Source organism: Myodes glareolus, chromosome 20, assembly GCF_982192425.1.
Source record: "Myodes glareolus chromosome 20, mMyoGla1.1, whole genome shotgun sequence".
Classification (NCBI taxonomy): Eukaryota; Metazoa; Chordata; class Mammalia; order Rodentia; family Cricetidae; genus Myodes; species Myodes glareolus.
Genome location: NC_142045.1, coordinates 46,023,745 through 46,046,438, shown reverse-complemented (window position 1 = coordinate 46,046,438; position 22,694 = coordinate 46,023,745). Strand labels below are relative to the sequence as shown.

At 36.3% G+C, this 22,694-nt stretch overlaps 1 protein-coding gene across 10 annotated transcripts in view; it reads left to right on the top strand.

The window, feature by feature from the left end:
• Positions 1–22,694, top strand: part of Bltp1 (bridge-like lipid transfer protein family member 1) — a 182,171-nt gene that overhangs the window by 125,553 nt on the left and 33,924 nt on the right. For 6 of the 10 annotated variants that reach the window (XM_085682390.2, XM_085682389.2, XM_085682391.2 and 3 more), the window contains 10 exons: positions 2,099–2,310; positions 3,519–3,717; positions 8,342–8,401; positions 11,543–11,769; positions 12,443–12,643; positions 12,836–12,966; positions 14,582–14,705; positions 20,090–20,199; positions 21,039–21,129; positions 21,623–21,685. In XM_085682390.2, coding sequence (XP_085538516.2) covers positions 2,099–2,310; positions 3,519–3,717; positions 8,342–8,401; positions 11,543–11,769; positions 12,443–12,643; positions 12,836–12,966; positions 14,582–14,705; positions 20,090–20,199; positions 21,039–21,129; positions 21,623–21,685 — 1,418 coding nt within the window. The remainder of the gene's footprint in view (positions 1–2,098; positions 2,311–3,518; positions 3,718–8,341; positions 8,402–11,542; positions 11,770–12,442; positions 12,644–12,835; positions 12,967–14,581; positions 14,706–20,089; positions 20,200–21,038; positions 21,130–21,622; positions 21,686–22,694) is intronic. The other 4 variants (XM_085682395.2, XM_085682394.2, XM_085682392.2 and 1 more) reach the window with 3 other exon arrangements.

Sequence of the window (22,694 nt, the reverse complement as noted above, 5' to 3'; positions counted from 1 at the left end):
ATACATCGACTGTAGTGTTCTAGTACAGAGACTTGACAGCTAAATACCTCCTGAGTGTGAAATGTGAGCACTTAAAACAAGTCTTGCTAACCCTAGTTTTTAAAAATCATTTCATATTTTGCATTTATTTTGCTCTTGACATAACTATAATTAATTTATTCCAAGTTTCAAACTTAAATGCTAAATTTTTTGTTTGGATTACCTACTCATTTCTGTTTTTGCCATGGGGTTGATTCATTCGTTCTGAAAATGTTTGCTGTGTGATGGCTAAATGTGGGATACAAAAATGGATAACAGAATCAGGATCCCTGCCCTCAAAGAATATAGTCTGCTGAAAAAGAGTAAACTTCTAAATGTAGTCAGAAATATTTGTTTTAGATCTGAAAGAGTCTGTAATTTCCTATGCTTTTTAGAAGAGAATCAAATTCTTGTGTTTCAACTTTGAATGTAAAGTTCAACACATGAAATAATCTGTTATTTACTTTCTTGTCCTAGGTTCTAGAACATTACTATATACTAACTAAATCTTTGTCATGTGAGAGAAGCAAGTGAGTGTTCATAAGCACAGTGGTCTAAGAGAAGATGGCAGCTTTCAGAAAAGAAAAGAGTGAGAAAGAAGACTGACTAGATGGACAAACTAATGTTTAAATTGTTTTTCAGAGGCAGTGAGGAGATAATTCTGAATCCCTGTAAAATTTCCGTTTGCAATGGTCTTAGATCTGCCATTAAAACCCTTCCCTCCTGACAGTGCTGCCATAGCATTTTGTTTGCTGAGCGTTTTGCTCCTGCTATGCATCTTTCATCTCACCAACCTTTCTTTGTCCTTCACCAAGTCCTTAAAACACTCCCGACTGCTAAGTGACATGTCTTGGTTTTCCTCTTTCGTTGTCTCTCCATTTTTATCTTCTTAAACTTCCATAGTCTGTTGTGAGATGAAGATTTTCCTTGGAGGTGGGGGATACTGTTACTAATGAACTCAAAATTATATCCTTCTAAAATATATGCCTAGCATTGTGTCTGTATCCTTAGAAATGTTTGAAAGAAGTAGGGATGTATTAGTTGACTTTCTGTCATTATGAAAAAATACTGTGAACAAAGGAAACTTGTAGATGAAGAGTATATTTGGGCTTAGGGCTCCAGAGGGATAGTCCATGATGTCTGCAGAGGCATGACAGCAAAAGCCGAGCAAGAAGTTAAGAAAAATCATATCTCAGCTACACAAGGAAGCCCATAGTGAACTATAATGGGACAGTGCTATAAACTCTCATCCTCCTCCACTGCCTATTTCCTCCAGTAAGGCTCTGGTCCTAAAATTCCCATAACCTCTCAAATAGTGCTATCAACCAAGTATTTAAGTACATGGGCATAAAGGAGACATTTCTTAGTCAAACCAACACAAAAGGTAAACCGTATAGTTAAGGTCAAGGACCATGTTTGTTTGCATTTATTATTCCACCCAAATGTAGCATGAATAATAAAAACCCAGAGACAGATATTGGGGTTCAACCTGAAAATCAGAAAAGCAAAGCAGTCAAGCCACTGGAGAGCTCTTACCTCTATGAAATCTTAGGACTGAAAGAGAGCGAATTCCTGTCTCATCCTACCTTCTAGTCCTCTCTAGTGCTGGCATTAAAGGTGCGCACCATCACCGCCCAGCCTCTATGGCTAAGTGTGACTGCTGGGATTAAAGGTGTGTGCCACCACTGCCTGACCTATGTGGCTAACTAGTGTAGCTGTTTTGCATTCTGGTGTTCAGGCAACCTTTATTTATTAAAATACAAATGAAATATCACTATACCCAGGATTAAATGTGTAATAAGCATTCTATAGTATTGAATGGCTAAATGGGTCTATGTTTTCTTTCTGTTGCCATTAGGCAGTTGCTTACTTTCTGCATCGTTTTTTATTTGTCCATGAAAAGTATTTTAGTTTCATTACAATCCTAGTTCTACAATTTTCTGGAGTAAGTTAATAAAACTTATGATAAAGTAATTATTATTAATCATCAGTTTTTGTAGTAGTTGAAATTTACTAACTGTAATAAATCACTTGCATTATTGACTTTAATTTTCTTTCTGTCTGTTCTTTATTTGAAAAGCTGTGCTGTTTTGGTTGAATTATAAGGCTGCCTATGACAACTGGAATGAACAACGAATGGCTTTACATAAGGACATTCATATGGCTACAAAGGAAGTGGTAGACATGCTCCCTGGTATCCAGCAAACATCAGCCCAGGCCTTTGGAACCCTCTTCCTCCAGCTGACTGTGAATGATCTGGGAATTTGCCTCCCTATAACAAATACTGCACAGGTACAGAAAAATCAAGATATAGGAGGCTTTATCCCAGGATTGACAGCCAGATAGATAATTCTACTCAGTTTTTCTGTGCGTTTAAGAGTATAAAAAAATTAAGTAGAACACTTTATAACTTAAACAAAACTCTTTTTTTTTGCTTTTGCAAATAAGCTTTAGAATCTTCTTAGTTGTTTTTTAAACAAATAAATCTTTGTGTTAATCTTTGTATAAAGTGGAAACAAAGGGACATTTGAGAATGCATTTTAATACTGTCATCTGTAATATGGAAGGGAATTTCAATTTGCTTACAAACTTTATGTATTAAGTATGAATTTTAAATGATGATAAGGTAACTTGAAAGTTATATATGTAATTGGATAGGCAAGGATACTGTCTTCATAGTTTAGTACCAGTTTTCAGGAAGTTGCATGTACTTGATCATGTGCTTAAGCAAGAAAATGCTGTGGGCACCTGTCCCACCCAGAAGAAATAGCCCTAAGAATCACATGCAGAGATCTGTCTTATTCTTACAGTTTTCCTTCAGTGTCACATTTAATACTTTAAATGCCATGGCAGTGATAAGCCTGTGAGTGGAATACATGTATATTTAGGGTTCTGTTTGGCAGAACAATGCTAAGAGAAACTTGGAGTTCAAGATGGGCGGTGTTGTTTGTTTCTGAAGAGTTGAAGCACGGCAGCCTTTTGATGACATGATGCGAACGTTCAGGAAAGCTGCACACACAAGAACTGATTGTCTAGTGAGAATGTGCCCCACTGTTTAAACAGAGGAACACAGGCAGTTAGCCTTTTGTATTTAAAAAGGGAAAGGCACAAGGAAAATACATTTTGTTGGAATAATGTTTAAAATTTATTTTTTTCTAAGTTGCTTTATATTGAGGATTTCTAGACTTGACTCTTTCTAAATTTTTATTCATATGAAATGTGAAGATTTCTGAATTTTAAAAGTCATCTGGTCTAAAAAAATTGCTCTTGTTGCTCTTGCAGAGAACCTGGTTTTAATTCTCAGCACCATGTGATGGCTCACAACCATTTGTAAATCTAGTTCAGTGGATCTGAAGCCCTCTTCTGACTTCTGTGGGCACCACACACTAATGTGAAGCACATAATCAATGGGCAGGGTAAACAGTCATACACATAAAATGTCTTTTTTAAAAAAAAATTAATTCACCTTTTGCCTCATTTTTCCTGTGGTATTTCTGCAGTCCAATCACACTGGGGACCTTGACACCGGCTCTGCTCTAGTGCTAACCATTGAAAGTACTCTCATCACTGCGTGTTCCTCAGAGTCTCTGGTTAGCAAAGGCCATTTCAAGAACTTCTGTATCCGTTTTGCTGATGGCTTTGAGACATCGTGGGATGACTGGAAACCAGAGATCCGTGGAGATCTAGTCATGAACGCTTGTGAGTCTGATTTGTTTTCTGCATGAGGCTGATAATTGTAAAGAATTAAAATGTCTCTGTGTTGGTAACTAAAGAATGTTCAGATATAGGAATGCTTTTAGAAATGAAATAAGGACAATTTTAGCCTTATTATTAAAGGTAGCAAAATATATCTACAAAAGCTTGTAACTTCGACCTTCTAGTGACGCAGAGAGACTTCTATACATTTGAGGCTTTGATCTTTTCCTTTTTTTTCCTATAGTAGAACCATGAAAAACTGGATAAAACCATCTTTATTCCATAGATCCTGAAAGTGATAACTGCAAGACCCAACTCACTAAATATAGAGTAGCGTAAATCCCCTGGACTAGAATTCCAGCTTTAATTATTGCTGACATAATTTAATTATAATGACATAATACCAATGATAGTATTAACAGTAAACAACAGAGAGTATTGTGAATTCTACTTCCATTATTTGTGCATATGCTGATCTGAAAGTAGAAAGGTTTGTCTCACTTTTAATATCTTTAGCTATCATAGCAGGGATAGTACAGTATCACAGTATCACCTTTTTTTGTTTGTTTGTTTTTGTTTTGTTTTGTTTTGTTTTTTATCAAGACAGGGTTTCTCTGTAGCTTTAGAGCCTGTTCTGGAACTAGCTCGTGTAGACTAGACTGGCCTTGAACTCACAGAGATCTGCCTGCCTCTGCCTCCCAAGTGCTGGGATTAAAGGTGTGTGCCACCACCGCCCGGCAGTATCACCATTCTTAAATGAAGAAGTCCACGTATAGAAGCTGAAAGATGGTGAAACTGAAATCTTCAGCCAATCCTATGATCCAGATACTTTGTAGAAGGTGGTTTGACATCATTTATACAACTTCTCCATTCTAAAAAGACACAATAACTTAGTACTTTCCCAAAGTAAAGACAAAAACTAATTTAAACCTGATTTGTGTTAAATGCTATCCATGTACTAATTAAAATAAATACACAATGGATGGAAAGAAAATAAACCATTTTCCTAATAATTAAGAAAATTTATGTCATAGAGATTATGTTCAGAATTAAAAGCATATTATTAAAATGAATACATAATTATTTAGTACCTCAGTATTTATTGGTTTGGCAATAAAGAAAGAACTTTGCCATTCTGATCTCTGTGATATTCAGTTAACTGGATTTATACTTTGGAGACCGTTACTTTTGTAGCTCAGTTGTTTTGGGAGAAGAAAATTAGAGTGACAGTGAATAGAGCAATTGTTTTATTTATATTTGAAATCAAAATGGTAAAATGAACAAATTGATTTAATAGTTTGTAGTTTCTAGTGAGAGGAATACTGTTATATAATTTTAATATTTGGTAGAGAAAAGAGATGATGTTCAAGTTTTAAAGTTTTCATTATGTAGTCTTCTTAAATTTGAAAGGCTTTGTTCTGACTTGTAACAGTGACTAAAGTGTAATCAGAGCATATCTTTATCTTGCCTTGTTTATTGTAATTCAGAATAGACAAAGTAGACATCCATTCTTTATGGTTGAAAAGTATAATATTTAACTTTTTTTCTTTTTTATTGATATTTATTGAGTTCTACATTTTTCTCTGCTCCCCTCCCTGCCTCTTACCTCCTCCCCCTTTCAACCCTCCCCCAAGGTGTCCATGTTCCTAGTTTACTCAGGAGATCTTGTCTTTTTCTACTTTCTACTTCCCATGTAGATTAGATCTATGTGAGTCTCTCTTAGTGTCCTCGTTGCTGTCTTAAGTTCTCTGGGATTGTGGTGTGTAGGCTGGTTTTCTTTGCTTTATGTTTAAAAACCACCTATGAGTGAGTACATGTGATAATTGTCTTTCTGTGTCTGGGTTACCTCACTCAAAATGATGTTTTCTAACTCCATCCATTTTCCTGCAAAATTCAAGCTGTCGTTATTTTTTTCTGCTGTGTAGTACTCCAATGTGTAAATGCACCACATTTTTCTTATCCATTCTTCGGTCAAGGGACATTTAGGTTGTTTCTAGGTTCTGGCTATGACAAACAAAGCTTCTATGTACATAGTTGAGCACATGCCCTTGTGGCAGGATTGAGCATCCTTTGAATATATACCCAAAAGTGGTATTGCTGGGTCTTGAGGAAGGTTGTTTCCTAATTTTCTGAGAAATCGCCACACTGACATCCAAAGGGGCTGTACCAGCTTGCATTCCCACCAGCAATGCAGAAGTGTTCCCTTTACCCCACAACCTCTCCAGCATAAGTTTGTCATCAGTGTTTTTGATCTTGGCCATTCTTACAGGTGTAAGATGGAATCTCAGTGTTGTTTTGATTTGCATTTCTCTGATAACAAAGGATGTTGAACATTTCCTTAAATGTCTTTCAGCCATTTTAGATTCCTCTGTTGAGAGATCTCTGTTTAGGTCTGTACTCCATTTTTTTTTATTGGATTATTTATTCTTTTGATGACCAATTTCTTGAGTTCTTTGTCTGATTTGGGGTAAGTGAAGATCATTTCCCATTCTGTAGGCTATCGTTTTGTCTTGTTGACTGTGTCCTTTGCATTACAGAAACTTTTCAGTTTCAGGAGGTCCCATTTATTAATTGTTTCTCTCAGTATCTATGCTGCTGGGGTTATATTTAGGAAGTGGTCTCCTGTGCCAATGCGTTCAAGTGTACTTCCCACCTTCTCTTCTGTAAGGTTCAGTGTGGCTGGCTTTATGTTGAGGTCTTTGATCCATTTGGACTTGAGTTTTGTGCATGGTGATAGATATGGGTCTATTTTCATTCTTCTACATGTTGATATCCAGTTATGCCAGCACCACTTGTTAAATATGCTTTCTTTTTTTCCATTTGATAATTTTTTGCTTCCTTGTCAAAGATCAGGTGTTCGAAGATATGTAAATTGATATTCGGGTCTTCTATTCGGTTCCATTAGTCCTCCTGTCTGTTCTTATGCCAGTACCAGGCTGGTTTCAGTACTGTAGCTCTGTAGTAGAGTTTGAAGTCAGGGATTGTGATGCCCCCAGAAGTTCTTTTATTGTTCAGGATTTTTTGGCTATCCTAGTTTCTTGCTTTTCCATATGAAGTTAAGTACCATTCTTTTGAGGTCTTTGAAGAATTTTGCTGGGCATTGTGCTGAATCTATGAAACATATATTTTTTTAATAGTTACTGCAATATCTTTTTAGGAACATAATAGGTCTGGAGATGTAGCTCAGTGGGTAGACTACTTGCCTACTATCAGGAAACCCTGGATCAGATCTCTAGCATCACGTAAAACTGGCCTTGATAGGCGTGCCTATAATCACAGACTTTGACAAAAAGAGGCCCAAAGATCTTGAGTTCAAGGTCAGCCTATGAATCCTCTGTTATATAACAAAAGTTTGAAGCCAGTATGTCCTACAGCACGAGGTCCTGAGGAGCTGTCTCAAAAGAAAGAAGGAGGGTAGGGTGGGAGAGGAGAAGGAAAAGGAAAGAAGAAGAATTGATCCTTTCTCACAAATGGTTTTATTTTCATTAAGGCTTACTAAAAGTGACTTTAATTCTTTCTTTACAACTTATTTTGTGCCGGGCAGTGGTGGTGCATGCCTTTAATCCCAGCACTCAGGAGGCAGAGTTCTAGACCAACCTAGTCTACAAGAGTTATTTCCAGGACAGGCTCCAAAGCCACAGAGAAACCCTGTTTCGAAAAACAAAAACCAAAAAAAAAACAAAAAACTTATTTTGTTTCAAGATTATTTCAAAGATAGCATATTCTTCACTGATTAAATTTAAGGTATTAAGTTAAAGTCAGATAGTAGTAACGTTTTATAGTTAAAATATGTTTCCAGGCTTAGATACAAGAGCATGAAATTGACATCATAGTAATCAGCCGTTTTTGTTTTTGTTTTGTTTTCACAAAATACTCCTTTTCAAAGAGATGACAAAAGTGACAGATTATCTCGGACCTAATATTCTAGTTCTAAATTGTCAGTTCTTTTTCAGTGATTTCCCTTCTTCAAAAATTTATACATGGGGCAGCACCTGTGACTTAGGCAGAAAAGGCCCTTGCCTCTAAGAAAGATTCAGTCCTCTGAACCCACAGGGTAGAAATTCACTCCTACTCCTTACTCTTGTCATTGCTCCTGCACACTTGTACACATATAATAAATAAGTATAAAATTTTTGTAATTAAAAAATCTTCTCACCAGGGTTTAGTGCCTCATCTATAATCCTAGCACTTGGAAGCCTGAGAGTGAATTGTGAGTTCAAGTCCAAGACAAACTGCATAGCAAGAGCATGTCATCAAAAAACCAGCAACAACGTGTGTGTGTGTGTCTGTGTGTCTGTTGTGTTTTCATGATGTCACACATAATCATAGAATCCTAGAGGTTGGTAGAGAGCCATCTAGAGGTGTCCAGGTATGTGAGTCTAATAACTATATGTTACAAATAAAGCCAAAGCTATAGGTAAGTTGCTAAAATCATAAAATAAAATGCTATACTTTGTAGAACAGGGCTGAGTCCAAAGGTTCTCCTTTTGCGGGGAAGAAATGAAGCATACCAGAGCTACAAATCCTGTTTACATTTAGGTAATTGTGTTTGGGAGGCAACATGTGGTACAGTGTTTAATACAAGCATGTTTTTATTGGTAATTGTATTGGGGTCATTCTTGTGCAGGTGTAGTTCCAGATGGCACCTATGAAGTTTGTTCAAGGACTACAGGACAAGCTGCAGCTGGTAGGTTCACTCTTCGCTTTAAAACAGAGTTAGGTAAAAATAAAATGGTAAGTCTCAAATGCCAAATTCAGGAATTGGATTTGTTGATGAATAGGGAGGCTATTAAATATTTTTGAGCAAGTAATCAAATGGTGATGCCATCAAAGAAAGGCCTCAAGGTACTAAGGTATAGGAAAACAGCTGGTCAGTAGCAGTGTGAGTATGGGGGTGTTGCAGCTATAATGTTAACAGTGTCAACTATTAATTTCTCATGTAATAAAAGTGATCTGTGCTAAAGGCAGACATTTACTGATCGGCCCTTGGGATACTGAGAGGGATAGACTAATCAAAGCCAGTAATATTTATAGTGATCCTTTCTTTTTTCACTGTTCCTTGACACTCTTCCAACTGTAGCCTTAGCATTCAACCTGAATAAGCTATCTCAAGAGGTATTTGCTATTCCCAGCAACAAAGGACTAAAATGTTAGGACAGTTTTCAACAGTAATGCTAGGAAGCTAGAGACTGAGCAAACACTCCCTTTGGGAGAGAGGACACATTTCTTTATCAGAACTGTCTGTTTGTAAGTAATAGCAACTTATTCAAACTAGCTTAACAAAAAGCAAGATCTTATCCCAGGATATTTGCAGATGATTTTAAATTTAAGAATGCTGTGTCAGGTAAGGGAGGGAACAACGGGAACCAGTATCTGTTACCAGGGCCTGTTCAGCTCTGGGTTTTGTTCTGCTCTCACTTCCTCTTTTATTTCTGATCCTTTTTTGTTTGTTTGCTTTGCTTTAATTGATGACATTGCATGAATGGAAAGAGCTCATGGTCTCATTTACACTCTCTCATTTAAAACAGACCAACCTTTGCTGGAGCCCAGCCTCAGCTTGGGTTCAGGTCCTGAGGCTGGGAAGGGTGTCAGCTTCTGATTACCAAGTGATTGCACTAAAGTGCCCCAAATAGCTCAGGCCGTTTTTATTTATACTTAAACAGAGTTTTTCTTACTAGGTTACACAAACAGCTTTATTATTGGCTTCTATTTTTTACTTTTAAGAAATACATCACAAATTAAAGAATACATTGTGATCATGAAATCCCCATTGTTCCCCTTTATGTTCCGCAAATACACCTTCCTACCCTGCATAACTTTATTCTAGACACAGAGTTCAGCATTTTTGCTGGATTAACTAAATATCAAGTCAGACACATCCTGTTCTTGCAGCACTTAATCAGCTGGCAGCTACTTGCAATTACAAAGTTAAAGGTAATAGATATGGGCACAGTGCTTTAAGGACAATATTCAAACCTGGACAATGATTTCATGTCTGTAAGATATGTGGTGGTGGTGCATACCAGTAGGATTTGCTGAAGGAGGCCGGGCAGTGGTGGTGCACACCTTTAATCCCAGCACTCAGGAGGGAGGCAGAGGCAGGCGGGTCTCTGTGAGTTTGTGGCCAGCCTGGTCTATAAGAACAAGCTCCAGGACAGGCTCCAAAGCTACAGAGAAACCCTGACTCAAAAAAACAAACAAACAAACAAACAAACAAAAAAACTTGTTCAGGATCCCAACCCTGGGAGAGAGGTTTGGGGCAGGAGAGCCTATCCGAGTCATGGCACCAAATGTTATGGAAAAATTAAAAATGCTGCAGGATCCCTGGCGGTGGTAGTGGGCCATGTGGTGGCAGGCAGCAGGCCTTGAGAGCAGCCAGTCCCAGGCAGAGACTGGCTGTCTGTCCCAGAGCAGTGGCTGGTCCCAGGCAGGGAGACATGTGATGGGCGGAAAAAAGACAGAGACATGGATAGGCATGACATGCAGAGTGAGGTTAAATATTTATTCAGGGGGTTATTGAGGGAGAAGGTTATTGAGGGAGAAGGGAGAGGGAGAGAGAGAAAGAGAGAGAGAAAGAGGAGAAAGAAGAGAGAGACAGAAGCTGGGGAAGGGGAGAAGTAGGGAGAGAGGCAGAAGTGAAGCTGCCTCTCCAAGAGGAAGAGGGTGGGTGGGGCAGGAAAGAGAGCTCAGGCCAGGCCTGAAGCTGAAGATCAGCCTGCCTCGGGATGAGGGAGGGAGTGGGCGTGGCTTGTCTCTTAAAGAGATGGAACAATCATTACATTATTTTTATACAATTCCCTTTTCTACAAGAGGGTCCAGTGTCTCAATCTCTCTGTAAAAGGCAGACTTTGATAAGTTGCTCTTTTCCCATCTCACTCTATCATACTTCTCCAACCAGTAAAGATGGATTCACCCATCCCATATTTTACATTGTGTTATTCCCATCAGAATATACCAGATCATATCGTTGATTCTATATGATTGGTGCCCAGAGAACTTGCCCTCAAAAGTTGGCACTGTGTATATTACTGAGGCTTTTCCCTGTTCTGTGTACTCTTTCCTTACTCTCCTGTCCAGAACTGTGGGACAGGGTTAGTGTTCCAAGTGTTGTTTTCTTATATGTACCTGTCTCTATTGAGTCAGAAAAGCTCCCAGGATTAGGAGTTGTAGTTAGTAATTCCAGATTAGAGATTTGAGAAACATTAGGTTTCTGTTGAATCTTAGGGGAAAATATTTGAAAATAGAATTTCCATGGAAAATTACAACTGTTGCATGTGTGACTGACAAAGTAAAACTAAAAACCACCCAAAGAATCACCAATATAATGAAAGAGAAAAGAACCTGCACAGATTTTGCAAATTCCTATGCTGTCCCATGGACTACTGGACCTTACCAAGTGAGAGTCCATTTCCACAGGTTCCTTGCTCCATGGAAACACATTGGAAAAGTAGCCATACGCTTATCCGAGACTAGGCTGCACAGCTCCCAACAAAACTTTTCTTAAGTACAGAGAAAGATTTTTGTTTTTACAGCTTTGATGTTTACTTTGATCAGTTATTTAGTTACTTGTAGCTGATGGATAAGTTGATGATGGTTTTCTCATGCACAGGAAAATCTGTTGTGCTCAGAGGAAACGTGTAGTCCTTGAGATAAAGAGTCATGCCATTATACAAAAGAGGTAGATTCACACTGTATACATGGAAACCAATTCACTGTCTGGTGTCTCGGAGAGTCCTTGCTGTAAAAGACCATCATACAGTTTAGAATTGCTTATACTCTTATTCCTACGATTTCTTTTTTCTAAAATGCCACTTCTTTATTTAAACAGAAAGTAGTAGTGCTGGAACGTGGACTCTCAATGTATTGTGGAAAATGTGTGGGATTGATGTCCACATGGACCCTAACATTGGCAAAAGGCTTAATGCTCTGGGAAACACCCTTACAACACTGACAGGAGAGGAAGATATAGATGACATTGCTGACCTCAATTCAGTGAACATAGCTGACCTGTCAGATGAAGACGAAGTCGATACTATGTCTCCCACAATCCATACTGTAAGTGCAGGAGTTTCAAGACTGGCTTTTCTTGAGACAGATACCTGGTAAACTCAGTGTTATTTTGTGTGTTGTGATTGCTATGTATGGAGGAAGGGAAGAAGGTAGAGGTTTCTAGGTCTGCATTTTACAGTGCTGTTGTATATTTCATAATAATGACATTATGAAATGTGCCTTAACCAATATAACATTGAAAGTCAGGTAAGATAAATCTAAACATAGAAAGTAGATCAGTGGGTCCTCAGTCTGGGTGGGTGATAAGATTTGAGAACTGGGATGGAAAAACCTGCTACACAAAAAGGAGCTTTTCTAGGTGATGCTCAGAGTGTGGTGGTGACTGTAGAGTTCTAGATATCCTAAAACCATGGAGTTTTACATGCTAAATTGATGTCTTATGGTCCGTAAGCCATAGCCTAGGAAAGATTTTTACAAATAAGTCTTTTAAAAAGCAAAGTGCTTACACCGTGACATATATATATTTAAAAATGTGTTTTTCCAGCTATACTGCTTATTCTGTAGTATCAAGTTATTTAGTAGTCAAAAAGAAAGTGACTTTCAGATTTCATTCTGGTTTTGATTTGTAAAGATATTTTAAATACATTTATGTGTTGTATCATGAAATAGTTTTGTCTTTGAAATTAATTTTAAATTAATAATACTGTTTATTATTTAGAGTTCAGATGGAAGTACAGTAAGTGGAGATGGCCACAAACTCACCTTTGGGCAACGACTTGTAAATCACCTACTAGGCCTGGCACCCCAAAATCAGCGCTATTCTGTTCCTGCAGAGTATCTGTGTGATTCAGATATGTGGGGCTCCCCTCAGTCTAGCCAGTCCCATTTGAAAGCATGCAGAGCACACTCATGGGGAAACGTAGGTAGCAATTCAGTGAGTTTCTTATGAAATGAGGGGATTTGAATCAGTGGAGAACTGCAATCATCTTACCTGCTGTAGATGACTTTGATTCTTGCATGCTCTCTTTGATCTGAGGCATTAATTTTGTAGTATAGATTGTCTGTATGAACTGAAAGTGGGTATTAACATATATACGTTCTATTTTTTTAGGAAACTGTAGATTATCGAAGACAAGGAACATCATCTAGCCAGCCAGGAGAACCCAGAGGAAGAAAGATTATGAAGCGTTTAGTGGACATCAGAGAACTGAATGAACAGGCGAAAGTCATAGATGATCTTAAGTATGTCATTGGTTTTTAACTTAATATAGCATTGCCTAAAAATAGAATAATAGGATGCTAAAGATGAAGAAACCTTTTAGTCTATCAGTGATGTCAGCAGTGCTCCACAAAGTACAGTAAATTTTCTGAGTAATAAAGTGAAGCTTGGAATCCTAGTTTTATGTCTTCAAAACTCCTCATTTCTATGAAGTAAATGGCTGACTTTATATCACGTATATACAACTCATGTGTGTGTCCATACTTGCTTGTATTTACATGCATAGTTGAGTGTGTATGTTAGTTTGCTAACCCTGTTTCTAGAAGTTGGTTTTTTTTTTTGAGGAATTAATAATCAGCATTTATGGGTACCTGTTCTGGTGTGACATGTTGTCTCACAGTGAACCTCCCAATGCAGTTGTAAGGTTAAATAGCTTTTTCCAAATGTACTGATGAGAAAACTATCTCAGAATAAAAAACTGAGATTTGTGCTTTTATAAATACAAGTTCAAAGTCAGTGTGTGTGTGTTTTTAATCTTGCCTGCTGATATTAACAGTTCTTTAGAACAATAGTAGAGGTAAGGCAGTAAGCATCAGTAACCTTTTTTGTTTTTTTTACATGTGTTGTATTGTAATTTTACTAAGTACCTTTTGTGCAAGAATAAATATTCTTCTTGCTAAGCTTTGAAGCTTACATTTTCTCAAAGGTGGTGGCCATGCCTCCTCTTTCATAATCTTCAAATACTTATACCTGTGGGGATTTTGTTGTTATTATTCAATCATGACTTCTCACAAATACAGGAGTTTTGAAAATGAAAGGTGTGACTTTAGAATTTGTCTGTAAATTATCATGTAATGTTTCATATTTTCCATCATTTTGAGTTTTACTCTCAGGTATAAAAATAACTTGAGGCAGAATGTATTAGTCTTCCAAAATCATATATACATTTTTCTGCAGAGCCAGTGTTTGATTTGCATGAGATTGCTATCACTTTTTGCTACATCAATGGGTAGAGAGTATAAAAACCTTTCCTCAGATGTTAGTGGGTGTAGATGGATTTTTCTTTGGGCCACCAACTCACAAATAACCACATGGAGACTTATTATTAATTATGAAAGCTTGGCTTTAGTTTAGACTTCTTCCCAACTAGCTCTTGTAATTTAATTACCCCATTTTTTTAAAATCTAGATTCTGTCTAACAGCTTGGTTACTTCTGATTTGTACCATATATCCAGCTACTTTAGAATCCCACTGGTGTCTCTCGCTGGTCTCAATTCCTCCTCATTCTCCCCCTGGAAATCCCACCTATAACTCTTGCCTAGCTATTGACCATTCAGCTTTTTATTATACCAATCACAACAAATACATCTTCACAAGTGTACATCACAACAAGTGGGTCTTTTTAATTTTACAGATATGAGTGTTAAAGTTGCAGGTGTTTGACCCATCCAGACATAGTTCTTTGCTTCTCTAACAAGTGGAAGAACTAGAAGGGAGCAGTTGAAAATCAGTTTTACTTTCTTCCTTCTTTACAATAACCTCTCTCCATTTTGGTGGGGTTTTGTTGTTGTTGTTTTGCTTTGTTTTGTTTTGATTTTCTTTTTCTTTTTGATTTTGTTTTGTTTTGTTTTCCTTTAGAAAATTGGGTGCAAGTGAAGGAACCATAAACCAGGAAATTCAGCGTTACCAACAGCTGGAGTCTGTGGCTGTGAATGACATCCGAAGAGATGTTCGTAAAAAGTTACGGAGATCCAGTATGCGAGTGAGTACATACTTAAAAGTTTTAGAAGACTGTTTTCAGATGCTTCCTTTTTGAAATCTAACAATGATAAAATGTTTTTGTTCATGCTGATAATAATACCACCTGATTTCTGAATAGCAGACACTATTTAAAACACTTTACATTATAAAGCTCCACAATAGTTCTATGAAGTCACAATAGGCACAGAGAAGTCAAGTAATTTGATTAAATTCATATAGCCAGCAATGCTGATAGAATCAAGTGTCAAAACTGGGCAACGGAACTCTGCAGTTAGGCCCAAGTCACTGTATTGTTCCTGTCATTCATGGACTCATGAACCCTCTAATGTATGCTCTCAGAAATGTGCAGTCTTGTTCCATGCCTTTGCTTCCAATTTTTTAATATTTACCTCTAAGCTACAATTTCTCTCTTTTCTGCTGTATCTTTAATAAAACACAATTTTTAGAACAATTTTAAGTTCAATTTTCCTGCACACATATATTTTATCAGCCGCTGTTAAAATTCTCCTTGAAAGTATTGCACTTAACTACAGCCAATGCACTACAGGTTCACAATTCCCAGGCTGCTGGTTTACAGGAGAGTTCCTGCTTAGTGCTGTACATTCTGTGGTTTGGGACAAACCTAAGATGGCATTCTTTCTTGCATGCACAGTACTTTCAATGTCCTAAAAACACAATGTGCTTCTTTCTCATTTCTGATCTTAAGCGATATTATACCTGACAATACTGAATTTAAAGTATCTCTCCAGTTTTTAAGTTCTTTGATTTCTCTCATCAGAGTTTTGTAGTTTTCTTCATGTAATAGTTCTTGTACACATTCCATAAGATTTATACTTAAATATTTTACTTTTGGTTGGGCAAGTATAAGTGACACTGTGTTTCAAATTTCACATTCTCTTTGCTCGTTGCAGGTATTTAGGAAAGCAAATTGGCTTTTATATACTTAATTTTACTATAATCTTGATATACTTGTTTATGCGTTCCAGAACAATTTTTATCAATTCTATATTTCCTACATAGACCATTTGTGTCACATTTGTGAGCAGGGAGAGGGAACTTTATTTCTTCCTTCCTAATCTGTATTTCTTGTAGGACAGTGTTGAAAAGTAGTGGTGAGAGGGAATGTGTTAACTGACTTTTTTTACTCTGATAAAATACTTGAGATAATCAACAGACAAGAAGGAAAGACTGATTTTGGTTTCAGTCTATGTCACTTGAACCTGTTGATTGGTGTTGATGGTGGTATCATGACAGAAAGGTATAGCAGAGACATGTTCATTTCATGGTAGCTAGGAAACAGTGAAAGAGAAAGAGAGATACAGATTGGGGTGGGGGGATCATGGAGGGTGGAAGAACAGCAAAAACAGCCACAGAAGGGTCTCAATATCCACGTCAAGCTCACAGTTATCTGACTTTGCAGCTCTGCTTCCCCTTCCTTCGTCTCAACTGCCTCCTCGTTCTGTTGTGGGCTGGGAACAAAGCCTGGCAACACTTGCCTTTGGGGGGTAGTCTAGATTCAGAGGGAACTTCTTGTCTTGTTTTTGTTTTAGTGGGCAGGTTTGGAGTTTTGGACTACTTAATATATTAACTCTACAGTTTTCTATATTTTTTTAATTACCCGATTAAAAATACTCCTCTAGGGGCTGGGGAGATGGTTTAGTGGATAAAATGAATTTGCTACATAAGCATGAACACCTGAGTTCAGGTCCCTGCAACCCACTTAAAAAACCAGGTATGGCATTGTGCTCCTGAATTTACCCCAGCCTCTGGGCAGGTGGAGACTTGCTTGCCAGCCAGTTGACCCAGTTGGTAAGTATTAACTCTCCTAAGGGACCTGCCTCAAGAAGTCAGAAGACACCCAACATTGACCTCTGGCCTTAATCCTAGTTTACTTAGGTTTTAATGTTAGGGGCTATTGGATTTTGTCAAATACCTTTTCTGTATCCATTAATATAATCACATTATTTTTCTTGTTTAGCTTGATCATATAGTGGATTATATTAATTGAATTTTTAGTGTTGAATCACCTGTGAATACCTAGGATAATTCTACTTAGTTGTAATTTGTGTAATTATTTGGATTTGGTTTGGTCTGCTACAAAAGATACCAGTTCATAATTTTCCTTTCTTACAATGTCCTTTTAGATTTGATATTGTGGTAATAGTGGCCCCATTGAGTGCTATAGGAAATGACCTTCCTTAAACATACAGTGTAATTTGCCACTGTACTCATTTGCATGTAAATATAGGTCTATTCAGAACTTTTTTCTTCTTGTGTATATTTTGGCAACTATATCTTTCAAAGAAAAAGTCAATTTCATCCAGATTTATTACCATATTCCGAGTATTTTTGACTTTCAGTGTTCTTAAGATCTGTAATTATGTACTTTGCTTCATTTCTGATGTTAGTGAGTTCTGCCTTTTAAGCCTCTAGAGGCTCACTGATTGAACTACATTTCTTTGGTTGACATCTGCTTATTGATTTCCTCTTTGTTTCATTGTCTTCTGCTGAAATATTTATTATTGCATGTTTTTCCTGTTTAACTTTTCTTTCATGTAAATCTAGACAGCTAATTATAGATCTATCTTCTTTTCTAAAATACCCATTTAGTTCTGTAAATTTTCAGTTGAGCCCTCCTTTTACTTCCTATCAGAAATCTTTATTTTTATTTTTATCTGCCTCTAATTCAAAATAATTTAAAAATTGTTTTGATTACTTCTTTGACCCATGCTAAGTGTGTTATTTAGTCTTGATGCATTTTTATTTTCAGGTAAGACACATATACTGTCTTGTTAAGTTATATTGGAGTCTGAAAGCAATCATTATATAGTTTCAGTCCTTTAAATTTGTTAAGGCAGATGTTATGGCCTAGAATGTTTACTGTCTTGGTGAATGTTCCATGTTGACTTAAAAAGATTTTGTGTGTGCTATTAAAAAAATGAAGTCTTCTGTAGATGTTGATTTTATATATATATATATACATATATATATATGTGTGTGTATATAAAATGGATATACTGATGAGTTTAATTATATACATATGGATTTTCTGTGTGCACTGGGTCTGTCCATTTCTGATAAAAGATCTCCAACCATGATGGTGAAATCATCTGTTTCACTTTATGATTCTGTTTTGTCTTGCATAGTTTAAACCATTGATATTCAAAATGATTAGTGATAACACTGGATTAAACATCCACTTTTTTCCTCTGTTTCCTATTGCTTTTGCTCTCTGTTATACATTTGTCTTCTGGTTTTTGTTTTTTGAGGTTTTTTTGTAGTTTTGTCTTTTATAGTTTTAACTGAGTCTATCAGATTAGGATATTTAATAAGCTCATCAAATATTCTTTTCATTTTAGATAGTAAGTATATTTATATCTACTGTTTTGTTTTGGTTTTTGTTTATTACTAGAATTTCCATCTCTGGTTATAATGTCCATTCTTGCAGTCTTTGTCTTTTATCCATGAGGGCCATAACACATTAATTAAAACTGCTTTTAGTATCCTAATCTGATAGACTCTTGTCATATTTGCTTCTGACTTTTTTCTTCAGATCTTACGCCATTTTGCCTTTAGTATGTTTTGTAATTTTCTTTCTTGATAGCTAGATGCTGTGTCCTAGGTGAAAGGAGCTGCTGTAAAACTTCTTCCAGGGCTGCAGTGCTACAGTGTCTTGTGATTAGATCTGTGAACTTCATAAACATTTGTCCCTTTGTCACCCTTCCTCTTTTGATGAGACAATATGGGTATTGCTGATTAGACCTCAGTATCTCACTTTTCTTTTCATGGTATACTGTGATAATGTCACCCAGGTCAGTGTGGGTTCTTAGTAGTTTATACTAAGGACAGGCCTCAGTAGAAATTTGCAGTTGCCACTTTGTATTTGTCGGTTCCACATTCCTGAACTCGCTCAGTCACAGATCAAAAATATTTATAAAAAATAATTGCTTTTATACTGAACATGTACTGAGTTTTTTCTTGTTATTCTCTAAACAGAATACTATAGCAACTGTTTATCTTGTGTTTCTTATCATACTTAGGTGTTATAAGTAATCTAGGCATTCAACAATACAAGAATTCTCGAGTAGTTTATATACAAGTACTAACCCATTTTAAATAAGAGACTTGCACATATGAAAATTTGGTCATACTCAGTACAACTATACTCTGGTGATTTTCAAAATAGTTTTTTTCCTCTTCCCTTTGCTGAAAACTTGAAGAGCTCCTTCCGCTGGTATTTATTGAAGGAATCTTGTCAAACTCCTGAGGAAGATCTCACTGTGTTGCAGGAGTACCTTGTTACCAGGGAGCATCTTTAACTATCAGAATTGTTTGTACTGAGCCTTAGATTTCCCGGCACTGCCCTTAAGACATTCTCTTCTTGTGAATTCTGTTCTTATCAGCTGAAACTCCCATTTATGTATTTACCTGCTTTTCCAAATCCTTGGTGCAGCATTTTGCCCTTCTCTTACAGCTCAGGAAGGATTATTACTTTCTGTATGGTCATATTTTCATGGAACTAGAAACCGGAAATATAAAAATAAAATAAAAACAGCTCCAAAAGAAGGGTAGGGATGGGGGGGGGGGAGATTGTAGGTGATCTCTCAGTCACTTTTAACTGCCAGAGAACTTTTCTCAAGTTCTACTCTAAATTATTTAAAGATTAAATGCATTTTAATTTATCCATTGATATTCTCTGAGAGTAATAGACTTCGATAATAGCAGTACATAATTATATATTTTAAAGTATACTGAAAGCCATACACTAAGTAAAATAATACATCTGTTTTGTTTCTAAGGTAGTTTATCTGGTTTGCTGAAAATAAAACTTGATAGAATTATTAAAGATACCATTGAAATTTCATCTACTGTCTTAATACTTATCTCACTCAGCATTTCCCCTTTGATCTGTACGATTTCATGAATATTCAGCTGTATCAGAATCCTTTTAGCATGCAGCACCTTAGCACATTTCAGTGTCCCAGTCTCTTTCCTCTGTTACAGTGAAGTAGAGATCTGCAGCAGGGGTGCAGTTTGAATGGTCCTTGAAATGATAAAGTGGTCTCTTTTCAACACACACCTAGCTTTTCCCTGGGATCTTTGCTCATTTTCTTTTTCCCTTCTTTTCTTCTAATTATTTCCTTTATTCTCACTTTGTTTCTGTCCTCTGCTTCCCTTCCTCAATCTTTTCCTTTGCTGTTGAGTTAGCCAGTAGCTCTTCTTGCCATTGTCTCATCCTCCTAAAGGACGTCATGACATCAGGATAGCTGATTGCTGTGGTACTTAACATTTGTGCCAGATGTCAGCTAAGTCTCCTGAAGTGAAATACCACATTTTCATATAATTGCCTTGAATCACTTTTTCTTTTCTCTATCATTTTATTAGGCTGCTTCCCTCAAGGATAAGTGGGGTTTAGGTTACAAACCAAGTTATAGCCGATCAAAGAGCATTTCAGCCTCCGGAAGACCACCTCTTAAGAGAATGGAAAGAGCAAGGTAATACATATTTCCACTAGTAAGACAAATTATAAAATTACTGGCTTCTAACCAACTAAGATTCAGTACTTTTTTTTTACTGTGTTCCAGCTGGATAATAATAAAAAAATCACCTTTATTAGTAATTAATATCATACATCATTTGTTTGAGGAAAACTTCACTGTGTTTATTCTGCAATGCAGTAACAAAATTTTAGTAAAACAAACTTATTTAGATATGATTTATGCATAAGCTTACAAATAATCCAAAGAAAATAAAATTTACATACTGGTAGTTGCTTTCTAAATAGTCAATTTAGGAAAGATGATTGTACACATTAAAAACACATTTTAGTATTAAGTCAGCACTATAAAAATAAGATGTATATTTCTGAAGTGGGTTGTAGAGTGCTTGCCAAACATATATGAAGCCCTGGGTTCAGTTCCTAGTACCACATAAATTGAGTGGTTCATGCCTATAATGGTAGCTCTTCAGACAGGCAAGGAGGATCAAAAGTTCAAGAGCATTTTCTCTCAGCTACACAGTGGTTTTTAGGCTAGCGTGGGACATAGGAGACCCTGTCTCCATAAAATAAAAATAAACATAAATCCTTTTTATGTGATTTAGTTTTAGACAATGTAAAGTTAGTTGAAAGAAACATCGAGGCTTTTTCACTTGTTCTAGGCTAATGTATGGGATTCCAAAAATTAAATCATCTGATAAGGTCAATATTTAGACGTAGAATGTTAATGTCATTAGTAAGACTTCTGTAAAGTCATGGGTTTTTAAATGAGACTATTAGTGTTTTATATTTGTGTTATATATTTATGCTTGTTTTATAACTATGTTTTACTTATAGTTCTCGAATAGGAGAAACTGATGAACTTCCAGAAATCCGTGTGGATGCGGCATCTCCTGGACCCAGAGTAACTTTTAACATCCAGGATACAGTAAGAGAGACAGTACTTGTTAGAAATTTGTGTTGCTTAGTAGTTTAAAAAATGAAATGAAATTTAAAAATAAGTTTAAAAATAGAAATTGTTGCCCATGGTGAAAGTGAAAGTTGTCATAGGTGAAGTATCTGCACCACCAGCAAGCAGACTCTGCCTGTAACACCTACACTGCAGATGACCAAGTGTGTATAGAGTAAAAACCCCATAGCTGCTTGCTTTTACATGGGGTTGTTTTGTTGAGCAGTTTTCTTAGTGAAGATCTACGCTAAATAATTTGTGTCTTTTACACAGTTATTAATGTGAAATACATACTCATTTATGTATTAAGTTCATAATTTATAAATAGTAGACACTAGAAGAAATGCCAACTTCAGAGCTATACACTATAGCACTTCAAAATTTATGTGAAAATGTTTATTTGGGGAATATTTGTTTATATTGTCTTTATTTTTCATGAGTTTTCTTTTCTTTTCTTATTATTTTAATTAAGTTGAAAAACACAGTGTGGGGAAGTTCACCACAGCCCAGCTCTCCAGGGGAAGGGTACTTTCAGGTACTTATAAAAACAGCATAAAATTTTACTTTAAAACTAATTAATGCCCTGAAAATTTGCTTTCAAAATGTCTTTTCAAGCTAAGCTGAAGCTTCAGAAATACTTTATGTAAAGAATTAAGATTGTTGGAATTCTTTTTGTTATATGTATTTCATAATACCCCATTTTGGTTTTACATTTACTTGTAGTTTAATTTTACCTGACCTTCAAATTAATAAACTTTAATCAGATTATTATATCAGCTGAACCAGGTTTTAAGCTCTAAAGCCGAAGTTTACTGAATCAATTACTATCAATTTGTTAATCCTGAAATCAATCTTTTTTCCTTGCATTTTACTACAAAGTGGGTCATTTTAAAATCAGCAATCTTTGTTAAGTGCTTCAAATTCAAGTCAAATCTAACTCCAAATAGCAAATTGGTTGATCATTGACTATCAATTCTTTTAAGTCACTGTGATGCACTAGTATTTATTAAGTGTTACATTCAGAGCCAAGTGTGACAACACATGCCTGTAATTTCAGCTCCTTGACAAGCTGGGGCAGAAGGACAGGAAGTACAAACCCAGCATGAATGACTGACTTTTGTTTCAGTTTTTGAGGCAGGGTTTCATCTAGCCTACACTGACTTTAAGCTCTCTGTGTCACTGAAGATGGCCTTGAACTCCTGATCCTTCTGCCTCTGCTTCCAAATGTTCAGAATACAGTCATGTATTGTTGCTTCTGTTCTCAGCCTGAGCAACTTAGTGAGACCCTGTCTCTAAACAAAAACAGGACAAGAGATATTATTCACTAGTAGAATAGTTGCCGTCATGCATAAAACCCTGATTTTGATTCCTAGAACCAAAATATTAAAAAAATAAAAAGATTCATTTAAAAAATTGTCACTGTATTCAGAACATTGTGAAAATGTGCTACATAATACTTAACATTTTAAGCCAAATTTTTTTCTGAATGTGTCATTAAACTAATCACTAATGTTATTTACATCTGTACACACACACATTATCCC